Source organism: Anarhichas minor, unplaced genomic scaffold (assembly GCF_050575085.1).
Source record: "Anarhichas minor isolate MPS153535 unplaced genomic scaffold, ASM5057508v1 ptg000135l, whole genome shotgun sequence".
Classification (NCBI taxonomy): Eukaryota; Metazoa; Chordata; class Actinopteri; order Perciformes; family Anarhichadidae; genus Anarhichas; species Anarhichas minor.
Window position 1 is genome coordinate 57,501 of NW_027466581.1, and position 20,000 is coordinate 77,500.

The window sequence follows — 20,000 nt, forward strand, 5'->3', positions numbered from 1 at the left end:
CCCTCAGGTACTCCGTGATGATGCTGTCCAGGGTCGGGGGGGAGGGGAGGTGGCGCTCCAGCTGCTTCTTCATCGCTGGAGTCTGATTCAGAGAACAAGAAGTAATGAGCTTCAGCTGATCCTCGAGTCTTAGAGTCACGCATCAGATCAGCACCAAAGGAACTACAACAGGAAACAGAACTTTTAAAAATCATTTCAACCTTTTCTGAAGTCAGTAAACGATCAGAACATAGAACTTTACTTTCTCCCGTTAATGACAGAACTCTGTGATCTGAACATCTGACGCTGAGCAGCTGGATCCCGGCTTTAGATGCTCTTTAGAACTTGGAATGAAAAGGTCACAACTGATGATTTCTAATATATGTATATGTATGTAATATACCGTATTTTCCGCACTATAAAGCGCACCGGATTATAAGGCGCACCTTCAATGAATGGCCTATGTTAGAACTGTTTTTATATATAGGGCGCACCGGATTATAAGGCGCATAGAATAGAATAGCGTCGTAAGCGTGTCTCTTGAAAGGTGCCATTTTGGGGTCTTTATACACACAAGTGGTGTTGGACTAGGAGTAAGCACAGTACCGGTGTTTACCGCGGTGCGGCTTTGTAGTTTACCAGTCGTACTGAAACATTTTGACAGAGCGCCGTGTACAACCAGTATGGATCAACCAATTAACCAATTGATCCATATATAAGGCGCTCCGGATTACAAGGCGCACTGTCGTTTTTTGAGAAAATTAAAGGCTTTTAAGTGCGCCTTATAGTGCGGAAAATACGGTATGTATAATAGTTGTGTTTCTATTAATAAAGTGTTAAATAGTGTAAAATGACCAACACCAGTTCTCAGAGACAAACCTTTGAAGTCCAATATTCACTCTGATATCAAACAGAGACGTGACCTCGTGTGGCCTTTTGCTGGATTACTAATTGTAATAATTCAGCGACATCTCGTCAGACTATAATCGATGAAGAGTTTCAGCTTCAATGAATAAACATGTAATAAAACGACCGTCACGGACCTGAATGAAGGCGCCGTGGTCAGACTTCTGCTTCAGCGCCCGGAGCTTCTTTCCTGAGCTGCAATGAGCCGCCGGGCGTTCCCGCGTGAACAGAATCCGTCCGACCGGATGCGAGGCCTGACCGTGAGACCCTGGATGAGGGTGAGGAGGAGGGAGGAGGGGGGTGGTAGATGAAGAGGAGCACGAGGGGTGAGGAGCGAGGAGGGAGCGAGAGGAAGAGGAGGCGACCGAGGAGACGGGAGAAGAGCCCATGTGGCCGGCGACGCGAGCGGCGATCCCGACGGCCAACCGGCAAGTCCTGGGAATCATTGTGGAGGAAGAGGAGGAGAGAGGAGGAGGAGTGATGCAGGAGGAAGAGTGAGGACAGAGGGATCCAGCCGGTAAATTGGCCTCTTTGACCAGCGTGTTGGCCGTGTCGTGGAGGCCTTTGGCCACCAGGTGGTTCCTCATCAGCATGAAGAGCTCCCTCTCCGAGAAGGTGATGCGCGACTGGGCGACCACGTTGGCCCTCTGCAGGCGAGCCAGCGAGACGTCGGTGCCCATGAGGAGCGGCTTACCGGACACCCGCTCCGTCAGCTCGGCGGCGTACCGGCAGAACCGGACGTGCTCGCTCCGTTTGTCCTGCAGCACCGGCTCCTTCATCAGCTGAGGAGGTAAAGAGAACGCCTGAGTGTTTGTGGCTGACGACAGACAAACTAAAAACATCTCCCGGTATCAGAATCCTCCAGATCAGCTTTAAAGCTTATGAATCATTTAAAAATCTGTATTTCTATCTGCATCTGGATCCACATCTGCTCTACATGTTTACATGTCAAACCTGTGAACCTGGGACTGAACAAGCAGGTTTTCTTTAAACTTCACCGTTTATCAGCCACGAGCAGTAAAGACGACATGATCGTCTGATTTTCATCTTTCCGACGGTCCTTGAACGCATCATGTGTGACTGAAGCTTTAAATTATAATATTTCATCAGCTGACTTTCACTTGTCTTGTTTAAAGTTGCTCTACAGACGTGTTCTAGTTCTCTTCTTCTACTCATCATGGTTCTGTTCATAGAGGAGCAGAACTTTAGACCTCAGAGAGGAACGTGTGGCGGGAGACAGAAAACGCCCCAAAACTGTTGGAGTCAAGATTTGTTTTTAAAGAATATTGGAAATATGTTAACGTGAAGACGTCGCTCGATGAACAGTCAGAGGATCACCGAAGTTATTACGGTTTATCCCGAGGGGAACATGAATGTCTGTATCACATTTCACGACAATCATCCGATAGTCACAGAGATATTTCAGTCTATTATTTAGTATAATAACAATATTAATATCATTATTATTATTATTATTATTATTATAAGCGTCTCTGCTCCCGTCCTCACCTGCTGGATGTGGCTGCTGGTGAACAGCGGCAGTTTGCTGATGATCTGTCTGATGGCTGAGCTGCGAGAGAGTCCGACCAGAGCTTTACAGGCCAGAGCTCGGATCAGGTCTGCGTCTGTGATCGGCATCTTCACCGACAGCAGGGACAGAAGCACCTGGACAGAGACCCGATATGGGGGGTCAACGGCGTCCTGTGTTTGAATATGTCATTCAGGGGGAAGAAACGCTGGGAGCTCACCTTTATCCCGTTGTTGTTCTGCACCATTTGCCACATGTGGGCCAGCACACTGTTGTGGGGAGCCGGGGGCTGCCTGTGCAGCGACGGCCAGAGGGTGACGAAGGGAAACGCACCCACAGTGTTCAGGCTCTGGTCTGGAGCGCACACACAGTTATTTATCACCTGGTGGTGGGAGAGGGGGGAGGAGTGGGGGGAAGAGAGGTGGAGGAGAGGTGGAGGAGAGGGGGGAGGAGAGGGGGGAAGAGAGGTGGAGGAGAGGTGGGAAGAGAGGGGGGAGGAGAGGGTGGAGGAGAGGGGGGAGGAGAGGTGGGAGGAGAGGGGGAGAGAGAGGGGGGAGGAGAGGGGGGAAGAGAGGTGGAGGAGAGGGGGGAGGAGAGGGGGGAAGAGAGGTGGAGGAGAGGTGGGAAGAGAGGGGGGAGGAGAGGGTGGAGGAGAGGGGGGAGGAGAGGGGGGAGGAGAGGTGGGAGGAGAGGGGGGAGGAGAGGTGGGAAGAGAGGTGGGAGGAGAGGTGGAGGAGAGGGGGGAGGAGAGGTGGGAGGAGAGGTGGGAAGAGAGGGGGGAGGAGAGGTGGAAAGAGAGGGGGGAGGAGAGGTGGAAAGAGAGGGGGGAGGAGAGGTGGAGGAGAGGGGGGAAGAGAGGGGGGAGGAGAGGTGGGAGGAGAGGGGGAGGAGAGGGGGGAGGAGAGGTGGAGGAGAGGGGGGAAGAGAGGTGGAGGAGAGGTGGAGGAGAGGGGGGAAGAGAGGTGGAGGAGAGGTGGGAAGAGAGGGTGGAGGAGAGGGTGGAGGAGAGGGGGGAGGAGAGGTGGAGGAGAGGGGGGAGGAGAGGGGGGAAGAGAGGTGGAGGAGAGGTGGGAAGAGAGGGGGGAGGAGAGGGGGGAGGAGAGGGGGGAGGAGAGGTGGGAGGAGAGGGGGAGGAGAGGTGGGAGGAGAGGGGGGAAGAGAGGGGGGAGGAGAGGTGGAGGAGAGGTGGAGGAGAGGGGGGAAGAGAGGGGGGAGGAGAGGTGGAGGAGAGGTGGAGGAGAGGGGGGAAGAGAGGGGGGAGGAGAGGGGGGAAGAGAGGTGGGAGGAGAGGGGGGAGGAGAGGTGGAGGAGAGGGGGAGGAGAGGTGGAGGAGAGGGGGGAAGAGAGGGGGGAGGAGAGGTGGAGGAGAGGTGGAGGAGAGGGGGGAAGAGAGGGGGGAGGAGAGGGGGGAAGAGAGGTGGGAGGAGAGGTGGAGGAGAGGGGGGAGGAGAGGTGGGAGGAGAGGGGGGAGGAGAGGGGGGGAGGAGAGGTGGAGGAGAGGGGGGAAGAGAGGGGGGAGGAGAGGTGGAGGAGAGGGGGGAAGAGAGGGGGGAAGAGAGGGGGGGGAGAGGTGGAGGAGAGGTGGAGGAGAGGGGGGAAGAGAGGTGGAGGAGAGGGGGGAAGAGAGGGGGGAGGAGAGGTGGAACAGAGAGGGGGGAGGAGAGGTGGAGGAGAGGGGGGAGGAGAGGTGGAAAGAGAGGGGGGAGGAGAGGTGGAGGAGAGGGGGGAAGAGAGGGGGGAGGAGAGGTGGTGGAGAGGTGGAAAGAGAGGGGGGAGGAGAGGTGGAAAGAGAGGGGGGAGGAGAGGTGGAAAGAGAGGGGGGAGGAGAGGTGGAGGAGAGGGGGGAAGAGAGGGGGGAGGAGAGGTGGGAGGAGAGGGGGAGGAGTGGGGGAGGAGAGGTGGAGGAGGGGGGGAAGAGAGGTGGAGGAGAGGTGGAGGTGAGGGGGGAAGAGAGGTGGAGGAGAGGTGGGAAGAGAGGGTGGAGGAGAGGGTGGAGGAGAGGGGGGGAGGAGAGGTGGAGGAGAGGGGGGAGGAGAGGGGGGAAGAGAGGTGGAGGAGAGGTGGGAAGAGAGGGGGGAGGTGAGGGGGGAGGAGAGGGGGGAGGAGAGGTGGGAGGAGAGGGGGAGGAGAGGTGGGAGGAGAGGGGGGATGAGAGGGGGGAGGAGAGGGTGGAAGAGAGGGGGGAGGAGAGGGGGGAGGAGAGGGGGGAGGAGAGGGGGGAAGAGAGGGGGGAGGAGAGGTGGAGGAGAGGGGGGAGGAGTGGGGGGAAGAGAGGGGGGAGGAGAGGGGGGAAGAGAGGGGGGAGGAGAGGGGGGAGGAGAGGTGGGAGGAGAGGGGGGAAGAGGAGGGGGGGAGGAGAGGGGGGAAGAGAGGGGGGAGGAGAGGGGGGAGGATAGGTGGAGGAGAGGGGGGAAGAGAGGTGGAGGAGAGGTGGAAGAGTGGGGGGAGGAGAGGGGGGAGGAGAGGGGGGAGGAGAGGGGGGAAGGAGGTGGAGGAGAGGGGGGGAGGAGAGGTGGGAGGAGTGGTGGGAGGAGTGGGGGGGAAGAGAGGGGGGAGGAGAGGGGGGAAGAGAGGGGGGAGGAGAGGTGGAGGAGAGGGGGGAAGAGAGGGGGGAGGAGAGGTGGAGGAGAGGGGGGAGGTGAGGTGGAGGAGAGGGGGGAGAGAGGGGGGAGGAGAGGGGGGAAGAGAGGGGGGAGGAGAGGTGGAGGAGAGGGGGGAAGAGAGGGGGGAGGAGAGGGGGGAAGAGAGGGGGGAGGAGAGGGGGGAAGAGAGGGGGGGGGAGAGGTGGAGGAGAGGTGGAGGAGAGGGGGGAAGAGAGGTGGAGGAGAGGGGGGAAGAGAGGGGGGAGGAGAGGTGAAGAGAGGGGGGAGGAGAGGTGGAGGAGAGGGGGGAGGAGAGGTGGAAGAGAGGGGGGAGGAGAGGTGGAGGAGAGGGGGGAAGAGAGGGGGGAGGAGAGGTGGAGGAGAGGTGGAAAGAGAGGGGGGAGGAGAGGTGGAAAGAGAGGGGGGAGGAGAGGTGGAAGAGAGGGGGGAGGAGAGGTGGAGGAGAGGTGGAGGAGAGGGGGGGAGGAGAGGTGGAGGAGAGGTGGAGGAGAGGGGGGAGGAGAGGTGGAGGAGAGGGGGGAGGAGAGGTGGAAAGAGAGGGGGGAGGAGAGGGGGGTGGAGAGGTGGAGGAGAGGGGGGGGGAGAGGTGGAGGAGAGGGGGGAGGAGAGGTGGAAGAGAGGGGGGAGGAGAGGGGGGGAAGAGAGGGGGGAGGAGAGGTGGAGGAGAGGGGGGAAGAGAGGGGGGAGGAGAGGTGGAGGAGAGGTGGAGGAGAGGTGGAGGAGAGGTGGGAAGAGAGGGGGGGGAGGGGGGGAGAAGAGGGGGGGGGAGAGAGGGGGGGAGAGAGGGGGGGAGGAGTGAGGGGGGGGGGAGAGAGGGGGGAGGGGAAACAGAAAGAGTTCTAATCAGACGGATAATTGTCCTCAAGAAGGGACAGTGTGTGAGATCTAGTGGTGAGGTGAAGATTGCAACCAACTAAACGCCCCTCAGCTCAGCCCTGCTGGAGAACTACGGTGGCCTGCAGGGAGTGATTAAGTATCTTTAGGAGTTCATTACTACGAGGAGCTCGCTTATCAAGAAGTGGACGTAGTCGTCGTGACGTCTCTCGTTGGTTTGACGTTTTGAAGCCTTCAGTTTGCCGATTTCTCCGTCACCATCTTGTTTTTTTTGCAGCCAGTGAACAGGAAGTGACCATATCTGAGACCTGTCAATCACCGTGTAGCCCCGCCCTAAAGCATCCCTGCTTTATGGTCTGTTTGACTCTAAATGGACCATAATGTACTAAATGAACATCATGCTGTATTGAAGAAGACTTGAAACTAGAGATTGAGACCATAAACTCATGTTTACAATGTTTACTGAGGTAATAAATCAAGAGAGAAGTAGAGTCATTTTCTCATAGACTTCTATACAACCAGAGGAGTCGCCCCCTGGTGGACACTAGAGAGAATGCAGCTTTGACACATGAAGCTTTGACCTTACTCGGTAGAACCGGAGGTTGTCTCCTGGTCTGAACCGATGCTGCTACTGAGGCACAGCTATGCTTTGAGCTAAATGCTAACATCCTGATGTTTAGCAGGTGTTGTCTTTATCAAGAGAATCACTAAAATCAGAGAGATTCATCCTCTGGGAACCATTAATGTAACTTAAGATAGTTCAGTCTGGACCAATGTTGCTCCGACCGCTAGCGTGGCTAACAGAGACATCATCAGTCACCGGTTAAAGCCGTGTGCTTACTTGTAGTGCAGACTTCTGGATCTCGGCGTCATTGACGAACACTTCGCCCTCAACGACTCCCAGAATGATGCTCATACCTGCAGCGGACATGACACACACACACACACACACACACACACACACACACACACACACACACACACACACACACACACACACACACACACACACACACACACACACACACACACACACACACACACACACACACACACACACACACACACACGTCAAATGGATCCAAAAGGCTGAAACTCTGAGTGGAACCGAGAGCTCTACTGACCCACAGTGGAGACGGACGACCTGGTTTCGTCCAGAACCTCCACAGTCTCCGCCAGCACCAACTGGACCTTAGGGACCACCACCAGCATGGCCATGATGTCCAAGACATAACGCACTGTGTCACTCCTGGACAGACGAGACACAAAGAGACGGAGACAGAAATGAAAGAGAAAGGATCCAGTTAGTCTCTTGTCCTGCCAGCAGTTTTACCGCTGAGAACACAGGAGACGCTGGTCTACCGCTGCCTCCAGCGCGTAGTTTGTTGGTGTAATCGTGTGACTTGGTGTTTTAAAGGGTTACTTCAGATTCACCACAGACACGCAGTAACACAAACTAGGTGTTGGAGGCAGCGGTACCCAGCAGCTCCTGTGTTCTGAGAGGTAAGATGACTTCCTCAATGGAGTCTGGTGACTTTGAAGGGAGCATATTTTCAGCACCATGATGGACACCACAGCGAGCCTCTTTACCTGCCGTAGTAGGTCCTCCAGTCACAGGCGGCCGATATGAGCTGCAGCATTAAAGGGACGCAGGACAACTTGTAGAAAACCTCCACTGGTTCCCAGTACAGCTGAGGAGGCCCACACTCGATGAGGAACTCCATCATCTCGATGACCTGCTCTCTGGTGTACGTATACGCCTGGAAACAGGACGCCACACACACACACACACACACACACACACACACACACACACACACACACACACACACACACACACACACACACACACACACACACACACACACACACACACACACACACACACACACACACACACACACACACACACACACACACACACACGAAGATGAACACACTGTTCTCTTTGTTCATCACTTCCTTCGTTAAGTTCTGTTCTAACAGGATGCTGATAACACTGATAACACAGATAACAGGAACCTTATAGAAGGGCTGCTGGGGAACGACGGTTCCTTCGTCCGACGTGTGCAGAGACTGCTTCACCTGTTCAGCCTTCACTGCCAGCTGAGCCTCAAAGTACCTGAACAGAGACATCACAGATCAGCTAGTTTACACACCTGGTGCACAGCATGTAGTTATGTGTGTCTGCATGTCGGATCAAAGAAGATTTCATTTAAATTCTGTGTTTTTATAAAGAAAAGACTAACAAAGTAAAAGTCTAATATCTAGAATATTTACTGACTTCAGAGCGGTGGTGAATAAAAGCAGTGCGTCTCCTTGTGGACCAGCTGATATAACTAAACAACACACAGTGCATATTAACAGTCTGGATCTGTTAATATGGATCATCAGTTAGAGATGTAAAAGTTATATCTGCTGCTTTATTGTTGTTATGAGCACATCTCTGTCAAGCACAGGACTTAAAGTGGTGCGTCTGAGATTCTTTGTGGAGATGCTACAGATCTGTTTGATTAAATACGGCCGTACCTGCGCAGGGCCATGCAGGTGTGTTTAGCCGTCTGTCGGTTGGCGAAGACCTGGTCATCGCTCATTATGGACACCTCGCTCTGTGTGGTCAGGATCTCCAGAGTGCTGACCTGCAGCGAGAGAAGCTTTAGACTTCACAGCCGACTCACCGATAACAATCATAGCGGTAGACGTAAAGACGGAGCACGGACCAGGTTGACCAGCCGGCGCAGGCCGTCCTGGTGGTCGAAGAGCTGCAGCACGGCTCTGAAGGAGAAGGCGATGGAGAAGAACATGGTGGCGTGGCAGACGCCCGACGCGTGAGACGACTCCAGCAGCCACAGAGCGTAACACACCACGTCTGACAGCACGCCGTCCGGCAGCGTGCACACCTGCAGACACACGGGCAGGGAAACAAACACCTGTAGCTGTTGTTTTACTGGATAAGATCATCAAACATCAAATGTGATCATCACTGTGATGAACCTCTGAACCTCAAGCTGCATAACACCGTTATAGTGCATTACATCATAGAATGAAAACAATGGAATCTATAGTTACACAACCTGTGTTCAAGTGCACACAAGTGTTTGGAGAAAAGAAAAGAAAAGAAAAGGAAAGGAAAGGAAAGGAAAGGAAAGGAAAGGAAAGGAAAGGAAAGGAAAGCTCTAAGTGCTGTAAACATTTTAACATCCCCCCCCCCCACAGTCATTCCACACTTAACTTAAAGTTAATTACCAATGAACAGCTTAAAGAAAACTGTGTGTGTGTGTGTGTGTCTCTGTGTGTGTCTCTGTGTGTGTGTGTGTCTGTGTCTCTGTGTGTGTGTGTGTCTGTGTGTGTGTGTGTGTGTGTGTGTGTGTGTGTGTGTCTCTGTGTGTGTGTGTGTGTCTGTGTCTCTGTGTGTGTGTGTGTGTGTGTGTGTGTGTGTGTGTGTGTGTGTGTGTCTGTGTCTGTGTGTGTGTGTGTCTGTGTGTGTGTGTGTGTGTGTGTGTCTGTGTCTCTGTGTGTGTGTGTGTGTGTGTGTGTGTGTCTGTGTCTGTGTGTGTGTGTGTGTGTGTGTGTCTGTGTCTCTGTGTGTGTCTCTGTGTGTGTGTGTGTGTGTGTGTCTGTGTCTCTGTGTGTGTGTGTGTGTGTGTGTGTGTGTGTGTGTGTGTGTGTGTTCTCCGTACCCTCTCCAGAGCGTCCTGGTTGTAAGCCAGGTAGTATAAGCAGAGTGAGACTCCGGTTGCAGCCATCGAAGGCCTCGGGATCCCCAGAAGTTTCTGCACTCCTCCGTGAGTTATGAACTCTGCTGCAAACTTCTTATGGAGGAGCAGAGAGGCCAGATACTGGAGGAGAGGAGAGAGAGGAGAGAGGAGAGAGGAGAGAGGACAGGAGAGAGGACAGAGAACAGAGGACAGAGGACAGAGGAGAGAGGACAGAGGAGAGAGGACAGAGGAGAGAGGAGAGAGGACAGAGGACAGAGGAGAGAGGACAGAGGAGAGAGGACAGAGGAGAGAGGAGAGAGGACAGAGGACAGAGGAGAGAGGACAGAGGAGAGAGGAGAGAGGACAGGAGAGAGGACAGAGGACAGAGGAGAGAGGAGAGAGGACAGAGGACAGAGGAGAGAGGACAGAGGACAGGAGAGAGGACAGAGGAGAGAGCACAGAGGACAGGACAGAGGAGAGAGGGGACAGAGGACAGAGGAGAGAGGGGACAGAGGACAGAGGAGAGAGGGGAGGAGAGGAGACGTTCTGAATAATCCTCATAAGAGAGACATCTGATTTAAACTCACTCGCCTTCACACCGCTAACAGGACCATGAATTACTTCTATACAACGACATTAACACATTCGGAGCTTCTATTGAACCGAGACGTCCCGTTAAATAACATTTGGTACAGCTTCACTCTTTGATTCCTTCTTCTTTATTGTTATGGAGCTGAACTTAAGACCTGCAGACATCCTGCTTCCATGAAGACAGTTCTGTGTTGTAGAAGATGAGTGAAGTCAAATGAATGTTGACGAGGTTCAGCTCCGCCCACTCACACTCTCTGTGGGGGGGCAGATAACAGACAGCATGGCTGCTTCAAGGCTATAAAATACTGTGTTTACAGAGATAACTGAGTCCAGACCTGTTTACTGCTGTTTGACAAATGAAACAAACTAAATCTGAATTTTCACAACATTAAAGATGCTTTACGAATGATTATGTGACAGTTTATAATCAATGAGTTTTAAAGAGTTTACTCGTATTAAAACTTGAGTAATGAAGCAGCTTGGTAGACTCAACAGAGACTCAACAGACGTCTAACGGTTACACTCCTCATCCTGTCAATAGAGGATGTTGAGTGTTGCATTCAAAGACCGTCAGACGTGAGAGCAGCGACGGGTGACATTTAAACTGGGAAGATAATAAAGTGCATTACTTGTGTGAGTGTCTTACCAGCAGAGCGTCAAAGGTGAGCTGGACGTTCTTGGTCTCCCTGAGGTCAATGTAGTTCATCAGCAGCGAGCGAGTGTCCAGCTGCATGAAGACGGCCAGCAGCTGTGTGCAGACGGGAGGACCAGAGGAAGACACGCAGAGCAATGAACACACGCCAGTTATCATTCAAAGTCAGAACATTTATTTTACCATCAACACTTGAAATAACACGTCGTACAGAATGTAAACTCTTCATACGTAGTTTCATTTTCACTACTTTACTTTTTACAAAATGAACCAAAACTCTGACGATGAGGAAGATCTTCAGACGAAGATAATGAGAGTAAATATGAAACTAAATGTAAACATGCCCTCTGAACTAAAACTAAATCTGCTTTGAATGTAAATCCAGCACCATGACGGAGCTGGTTTACCAGATGTTCAGTGGCTCTGATCTACAGAGGAGCCATGAATCTGTGATGGAGGCATGTCTGTTTCATGTTTATCACTAACGGAATACATTCATCTACATTGGAACCAAACCGCCCCAGAGAGGAGGGGCAGGAGAGCCCAGATGGATGCTAAGCTAGCCCAGCTAGGACCTTAGGCTACTCCACTACCCAGCATGCATCCTGGCTGTCTGATGGTCAGTAGCAGAAAGATAAGACGAAAGCAGCGGGAGGAGGACTCTGTGTTCACATTATGAGGACTCTGGTGGACCAGAGGAGGAGGACTCTGGTGGACTCATGATGCTTGGTGCTCAAACAATGAAGCATTGAAGATAAAGAACTTTTCAAATACACGTAGCTCCTCACTGCCCTTTCTTCAGTAAGGAGGAGCGAGTGTGTGTGTGTGTGTGTCTGTGTGTGTGTGTGTGTGTGTGTGTGTGTGTGTGTGTGGACTCTCACCTCCTGGTAATCTCCCAGCGGCGTCAGATACTGCAGGATGAGCCTCTGCTCCGTGGCCGGGCTCAGCGGTGAGAGGCGGTAGTCGGAGCCAATCACCATCGAGCTCACCTCGGACCAGGAAGTGCTGCCGGCTGGCTGGTCGCTGGAATCGAAGTGTCTCTCCTCCTCCTCTTCCTCCTCCTCCTCCTCCTCCTCCTCCTCAGCCCTGCAGGAGTTGAGTTTCTGCTTGGCCTTCCTCCCGTTCTCCATCACTGCCCGCCTCTTCCCCCCTCCCCCCCCTCCCTCCGTCTCCCTGGAGGACGCCAGCCTCGCCTGGTAAACAAAGTCCGGGAGAAGCCGTGTCGAGCTGTTTCTCTGGGTTCTGGGTTTGACCTGTGACGTCGTCCTGCCGCTCCCTCCGTCTCCCCCTTTCCTCCCTCCTTCCTCCCCCGTGTCCTCCCCCTCCGTCCTTGAGGTCTGGGGGTCCTGAGGTAGATTCTGGGGCGTCTTGGCCTCTTCGGTCTGCAGCTTGTGCAGCCGCTGGATCATGATCGGAACCTGGATGTTCAGATTAAACCAGAGATGTTGTTAGAATCATGAAGAGCTTTATTCAGTCAACAAGGGTTCAATATGAAATAACCACATGGCCTTCCTGTGAGGAGGAGGAGGAGGAGGACGACAGAGTGATGATACGCGTGTGTGTATACATGTGTGTGTGTGTGTGTGTGTGTGTGTGTGTGTGTGTGTGTGTGAGGCCCACCAGCAGAGCGTTCTCGTCCCTGTAGCTCGCTGCTACTTCCTGGTTGCTCATGGCTCTGGCCAACAGGCCCGTAGAGAAGACGCTCAGCGGTGGCTCCGCCTCTCGGGCCCAGCTGAACAGCTTCTCCACCAGACCTTCCTGTCACATGACACAGAGGCTAGGTGACCAAGCGTCGCTAACACGTTAGCATTTAGAGAGTCAACGTTGAACCAATGTGTTTACAACACACCATAATGTGTTCGTACACACACTTAAGTGTTTATTAATGTGTGTGTTGATGTGTTTCAGGAGGGAACACATCAACATGTCACAGGACTCTGTTCTCTGATTGGCTGCAGGTTTCTCTGGCTGAAAGTCAAAACAATCACTTCTTTATCGTCAGTGGACATGTGACCTGCTGGGTGAATGTGAAGTAACATTAAAACACTAAAGTCTCACAACAACACAAACTAAGTGATGGAGGCAGCTGTGGAGCAGCTGCTGTGCTCTGAGAGGTTGAATGATGGTTTGAGGTGAAATAGTCCCTCAGCAGCACGTGACTGGTGCTCCTGATCTCAGACCTGCTGTTTGTACATCTGAACAAAGACCCAGACTGTGTGTCTCTGATCTCTTCACCTTCTCCTGGAAGACGACGGCGGTCTCCAGACCCGGCACGATGTTCTGCAGCAGGCGGCAGGCGGCGGTGTTGAGGCTCAGCTCTCCGCTGGTCATGATGTACGTGTCCATCAGCTGCACAGAAAGATAATAAAGATTTAATATCCTCAAACAAAAACAAACTCCCGTTTTATATCAAGTAACTTTGGCTTTCAGACATTTTTCACTATTTTATAAATCAAATAACTGATCAATTAATCGGTAACATAATCGTTAGTTGCGTATATGAGTAAATATTTGTATTTTATTTACCACATCAGAGGATTGAATAAGAATAAGAACAATGAACGGTCCTCACCGCGTTAGTGAAGTCGTCATTCATGAAGAGCATCTTCAGCAGTTGTCCCAGCATGCAGTCTGGTTCTGCTCGTCCTGCACGAACCAATCAGAAACATTAACACACACACACACACACACACACACACACACACACACACACACACACACACACACACACACACACACACACACACACACACACACACACACACACACACACACACACACACACAGTTCTTAATAAGAAGAGAGATGATGAGGACCTGGATGACGGTCATCAAACGGATCAGGATCCGCTTTGTGGTACTCTCCTGTCTCTCGTTCAATCAGCTCAGACATTCTGTAGGAGACAAGAGACATTAGAGAGAAGAGACAAGAGACACACATAGATGAGACAGAGATAAATAACGAATGCTAACTTAGTGAGGATGGACACCAGCTGCTCCGTGGTTCCCTGCTGCGCCTCCTCCCATTCGTCCAGCAGCGCGGCGAGGTCCGCCTTCGAGTCCACCGCCATGGCAGCCGACACGGCCGCAGACAACGCAGACGACAGGGCAGACGACAGGGCAGACGACACGGCAGCCGACTGTTCTTCTTCTGGGGAAGACATTGATGCCTGGAGGACAGGAAGAGGGACAAGTAAAAAGAAGGAGGAGGAGGAGGAGGAGGACAAGTGAAGAGGACGACAAGTGAGGAGCAGAGTAAACCATGATGTTGAACTTCATGAACAGGTTTTATATCGTCTGTGTTGTCGTGTTGTTTGTAAAGTTTTCTGTATATTTTATGTGAATTTGCAGAAAAAGGAAAAGACTAATAATCTAAACTTTGTTTCCTTTAAAGTAAATGCTGTCGGGGCGTCGAGGTCCGCAGGAGGAGAAGAAGTTCAGAACAGTGACATCAGGGGATGAAGTGAAGACACTTCCTTTGTTCACGTTTCATCGTTATTTTAACTTTTAACACAAAAATAAAAATCATACAAAGCTTAAAAAACTGTGTTCTGATGTAGATCTGTTGTGATCTTTATAACATAACATACTGTAACATAACAACATAACGTAACATAGTGCAACATAACGTAACATAACATAGTGTAATATAACATAACGTAACATAGTGTAACATAACATAGTGTAACATAACATAACGTAACATAGTGTAACATAACATAACATAGTGTAACATAACATAACATAGTGTAACATAACATAGTGTAACATAACATAGTGTAACATAACATAACGTAACATAGTGTAACATAACATAACATAACCTAACATAGTGTAAGATAACATAACATAACATAGTGTAACATAACATAGTGTAACATAACATAACGTAACATAGTGTAACATAACATAACATAACCTAACATAGTGTAAGATAACATAACATAACATAGTGTAACATAACATAACATAGCGTAACATAACATAATGTAACATAGTATAACATAACATAGTGTAAGATAACATAACATAGTGTAACATAACATAGCGTAACATAACATAACGTAACATAGTGTAACATAACATAACATAGTGTAACATAACATAACATAGTATAACATAACATAACAACATAGTGTAACATAACATAGCGTAACATAACATAACATAGTATAACATAACGTAACATAGTATAACATAACATAACATAACCTAACATAGTGTAATATAACATAACGTAACATAACATAGTGTAAGATAACATAACATAATGTAACACAACATAACATAGTGTAACATAACATAACATAACGTAACATAACATAACGTAACATAACGTAACATAGTGTAACATAACATAACGTAACATAGTATAACATAACATAACCTAACATAGTGTAAGATAACATAACATAGTGTAACATAACATAACATAGTGTAACATAACATAACGTAACATAGTGTAACATAACATAGTGTAAGATAACATAACATAACATAACGTAATGTAGTGTAACATAACATAGTATAACATAACATAGTGTAACATAACATATCATAACATAGTGTAACATAACATAACATAACCTAACATAGTGTAAGATAACATAACATAACATAGTGTAACATAACATAACATAGTGTAACATAACATAACGTAACATAGTATAACATAACATAACCTAACATAGTGTAAGATAACATAACATAACATTGTGTAACATAACATAACATAGTGTAACATAACATAACGTAACATAGTATAACCTAACATAGTGTAAGATAACATAACATAACATAGTGTAACATAACATAGTGTAACATAACATAACATAACATAGTGTAACATAACGTAACATAACATAGTGTAACATAACATAACGTAACATAGTATAACATAACCTAACATAGTGTAAGATAACATAACATAACATAGTACAACATAACCTAACATAATGTAAGATAACATAACATAGTGTAACATAACATAACATAGTGTAACATAACATAGTGTAACATAACATTACAAAGTGTAATATAACATAACGCAACATAGTGTAACATAACATAGTGTAACATAACATAACATAGTGTAATATAACATAACGTAACATAGTGTAACATAACATAACGTAACATAGTGTAACATAACATAGTGTAACATAACATAGTGTAACATAACATAGTGTAACATAACATAACATAGTGTAACATAACATAACGTAACATAGTGTAACATAACGTAACATAACATAGTGTAACATAACATAACATAGTGTAACATAACGTAACATAGTGTAACATAACATAACATAACATAGTGTAACATAACATAACGTAACAGTGTAACATAACGTAACATAGTGTAACATAACATAACGTAACATAGTGTAACATAACATAACGTAGTGTAACATAACGTAACATAACATAGTGTAACATAACATAACATAGTGTAACATAACATAACGTAACATAGTGTAACATAACATAGTGTAACATAACATAACATAGTGTTACATAACATAACGTAACATAGTGTAACATAACATAACGTAACATAGTGTAACATAACGTAACATAACATAGTGTAACATAACATAGTGTAACATAACATAACGTAACATAGTGTAACATAACGTAACATAACATAGTGTAACATAACATAGTGTAACATAACATAACGTAACATAGTGTAACATAACGTAACATAACATAGTGTAACATAACATAACATAGTGTAACATAACGTAACATAACATAGTGTAACATAACATAACATAGTGTAACATAACGTACCATAACATAGTGTAACATAACATAACATAGTGTAACGTAACATAGTATAACATAACATAGTGTAACATAACATAGTGTAACATAACATAACGTAACATAGTATAACATAACATAACGTAACATAGTGTAATATAACATAACGTAACACACACCTTTACATTCGTGTAAATAGAAACTAATTCAGAAAAAGGATTGTAAATAAGATAAATAGTTTTAGCTGAATCTCTTCAACAGGCCGACCGTGCACAACGTGCACACGTACAGATTCATATTTGCTGATATGTACGAACAGGTTTGTGTCTGCTGTCAATCATTCAGAACAAAGAACAGCTGAGTCAGCAGAGAAAGATTAAAAGCTGCTTCATCAAACTGTAAATAACTGAAGAACATTTGTTCAGGTCTCTTTAATTCACCAACATAAGAGCTGCTGTACTTCTGCAGATGTGTACAGATGTTTACAGTTCTCACACACACGAGGATTGTTTTATGTGATGTATTTATTATTCCATCGCTCTGCATACTGATGTTGGTAAATGTCTTTATTAACGATGTAATAATTCTTCCCATCACGTGAACCACGTGTACTGAGACACTAGTGCTATGCTGTGGGAGAGATGAGGTAGGAAGTATAACAACAGCATAAATCACAATGATCAAAATAAAACGGTGGCAGAGATGCTGTAAACAAAGGGAAACCTGGAGATGAAGACATGTTGTACTTTTTTACTCCACTACATTTATTTGATGTTAGTTACTTTATAAATTGTGATTATTTATCCATAACATAAATAACTAGTGACGTGTTATTATAGATTATAATACCAATCAACATGTAAAGTAGTTTAAAGTAACACCACTAAGATATAATATAAAACATATATATATAAAAATAACAGAATTATTATGTTATGTTTGCACATACAATCAGTGCAATAGTATGAGATATTATTTAAACACATAAACATATTTACAATAGAATATGATAAACAAAGAGTGCGTTACAATAAGTCTATTATTAATTAAAGACATTCTGCATAACGACTACTTCTAGTATTTTAAAGTGTATTTTTAAGACAATACTTTTGTGCTCGAGTATGCTTCGTTTACTCGTAAAGTACTGTTAGCTGTTTGTGCACTGTGTTACATGTTACATGTTATATGTTACATGTTACATGTTATTATATTGTAAATCTTAATATGTTCTATTTGTTGCACTGTGTTGATTGTTAAATGTTATGAACCTTCCATCACGTTAAACTCCGTGTATGAGAAACACTCTGTTAATAAGGTTCTGATTCTGATTCAGTATTTTGATTTAAATACTTTTGATGAGTTCAGTTTCATAAAACTCACCAGAAGTCTCAGTGAGGCTCAACGCTGAGACATCAGACAGACAGACAGGAGAGAGACAGGAGAGGTTATATAGAGACAGACAGACAGATAGCTGTCTCTCGAGGACACTTTCTGCTTATCTGCGCTTTTAGCTAACGAGGTGACCGTTAGCAGTTAGCTAACTGTGCTAACTCGTGAGTGAGTGTGTTCGTAACGTCTCGTTCGTGTGTAACGTTCCTCCTGGTCCTCCGGTGAACGTGTTGACGTGTTAACGAGAAGAGTTCGGATCCTAACTAGCAGCGTGTCGCCTCATGTCACACCAACAGCTCCAGCTAGCAGCAACTTCACTGTTTCTAAATGTCACAAACTCACCTGAAGAAGAGCTGCTTCTTCTTCTTCTTCTTCTTCTTCTGTGGTGGTTTTACTCACTTCTGATAACTGTGTTTTGTTTTTTGCCGGAAAACAAACAAAACGTGTTAAGAAAATATGAAAAAAACAAACTCTCACGTTTATTTTCAAAAACTTCTCCCCGGCGGCTGCGCGCTACGTCACAGAACGGCGGTCGACGTTTGATGACGAAACACGGAGAAACCTGCTGGTGGGACTTGTAGTTCACAGAGTTCTGATCGCTTTATTTGACTTTTAGGGAAATCTATTGATTGGAAAGAATATCTGATCGCAGTTCGATATCATTCATGACTTTTGATCATTTTGACTAAAATAATTTAATTAAATAAATGTATTGACCCGACTGTCGCTTTCAAACATTTCTTGTGAATGTACAACCAGAAATATGTTAAAACATATAACCACTGACAGCTTCAAGATATTCAGTTAATATTATAAATCATTTTTATTTAAACTGGTGCGTTTATGATTATAGAAGTTGGTTACACAAAGTGTTGCAAACTTGTTATAATTGTGTTAATAAAGTTGTAAAATTAAAATAAATGTTTAAATAAAGTTTAAAACGTGCTAAGTTACTGCTAAAAACTTCATTACCTATTAAATATCTTTTATATTTATTTATCATTTAGTTTATTTTCATTACTCCCCATTCTCTGCACCATTTTATTTTTCATGTATTTATATTTTATATTTGATGATTTACTACTCAGACACAGAAGGATCTTCATCGTGTTCAACCTTCTTCTTCTTCTTCTTGTTTGTAAATCTGTTGTTCAATAACGAGCGGGAAAATAACTTTTCCGAAGTTTCAGATCGAGACAAAGTTAAAATGCAGATTCATGATGAAGTGTTTGAGACTCGAACATTTCACATCAACAACTAAACGAGGACAACAGAACTACAAACAAGTGCAAACTGTTTATTGAGTCTTTGGGACAAAAAGAAGAAGAGAAGAAGTCTGTTTGGTCTGCAGCTGTCTCCAGATGCTCGTTGAAACACGTTCGTCTGTTTATTTACAGGCTTTAATGATGAAAAACATGAAATCAAAAGCAAGAACACGAGCTGCTGGTCTTCAGGGTTCCTTCACGTTCCACAGCGTCTCTTTAGAAATCACTGCAGACGTCATGAGAATAATAACAATAATCATTATTATTATAAGATTATTCCTCATGTCCACTCTGACCTCTGACCTCCAACAAGCAGAACATATTTATCCAGCTGCAACGATTAGTCAGGTATTCAAACTATTGGCAAATATTCTGATAATCAATAAATCAAAACATCTTCATGTTTGAGTACATTGAATATTTTGGGGTTTTAACACTGTTGGTTGTTGAGAACGTCACTTTAAACAGCTTTCTGATGTTATATCGTCCAAAAACAATTGGCAGATGAATCGATTATAAAAACAATCATTAATAACATAATTATTCACGGCGGGACCTCGAAATACTCCTTTAGTGTCCGCACCATGTTCCAACCCTTTAGGGTCGTTCTTCAGTTGTGCGATGTAAACCCGAGGACTCGGCTAGTGAGCCTTCAGCTTGTCTCCACACAGCGTGACGAGGAGTCCGTACAGGAGGCCCCCCGTGAGGAGGAGCAGGGTGCTGCTCACGGGGCCCAGCGACAGAGCGGCTCCCAGCACGTAGAGCAGCAGCAGCAGCAGCAGCA

General features: G+C 46.8%; 2 protein-coding genes across 7 annotated transcripts in view; both read right to left on the minus strand.

Annotated features, from left to right (window-relative positions):
* Window positions 1-18,479, minus strand: part of LOC142941550 (DDB1- and CUL4-associated factor 1-like) — a 30,707-nt gene extending 12,228 nt beyond the window's left edge. The window contains exons 1-20 of one of the 2 annotated variants that reach the window (XM_076083498.1): window positions 18,294-18,479; window positions 17,943-17,966; window positions 13,764-13,960; window positions 13,608-13,684; window positions 13,364-13,437; window positions 13,027-13,140; window positions 12,412-12,549; window positions 11,673-12,209; window positions 10,786-10,887; window positions 9,531-9,689; window positions 8,571-8,750; window positions 8,380-8,489; window positions 7,873-7,972; window positions 7,441-7,610; window positions 6,975-7,099; window positions 6,692-6,768; window positions 2,634-2,795; window positions 2,395-2,550; window positions 1,023-1,667; window positions 1-82 (exon numbers count right to left, since the gene is read on the minus strand). The exon at window positions 1-82 is cut by the window's left edge and continues 196 nt beyond it. In XM_076083498.1, coding sequence (XP_075939613.1) covers window positions 1-82; window positions 1,023-1,667; window positions 2,395-2,550; window positions 2,634-2,795; window positions 6,692-6,768; window positions 6,975-7,099; window positions 7,441-7,610; window positions 7,873-7,972; window positions 8,380-8,489; window positions 8,571-8,750; window positions 9,531-9,689; window positions 10,786-10,887; window positions 11,673-12,209; window positions 12,412-12,549; window positions 13,027-13,140; window positions 13,364-13,437; window positions 13,608-13,684; window positions 13,764-13,954 — 3,199 coding nt within the window. In that variant the 5' untranslated portion in view covers window positions 13,955-13,960; window positions 17,943-17,966; window positions 18,294-18,479. The remainder of the gene's footprint in view (window positions 83-1,022; window positions 1,668-2,394; window positions 2,551-2,633; window positions 2,796-6,691; window positions 6,769-6,974; window positions 7,100-7,440; window positions 7,611-7,872; window positions 7,973-8,379; window positions 8,490-8,570; window positions 8,751-9,530; window positions 9,690-10,785; window positions 10,888-11,672; window positions 12,210-12,411; window positions 12,550-13,026; window positions 13,141-13,363; window positions 13,438-13,607; window positions 13,685-13,763; window positions 13,961-17,942; window positions 17,967-18,293) is intronic. The other variant, XM_076083497.1, reaches the window with a different exon arrangement.
* Window positions 18,480-19,228: 749 nt separating this feature from the next.
* Window positions 19,229-20,000, minus strand: part of smpd4 (sphingomyelin phosphodiesterase 4) — a 14,268-nt gene continuing 13,496 nt past the window's right edge. For all 5 annotated transcript variants that reach the window (XM_076083504.1, XM_076083501.1, XM_076083502.1 and 2 more), the window contains one exon: window positions 19,229-20,000. This exon is cut by the window's right edge and continues 193 nt beyond it. In XM_076083504.1, the coding sequence (XP_075939619.1) occupies window positions 19,858-20,000 (143 nt within the window). In that variant the 3' untranslated portion in view covers window positions 19,229-19,857.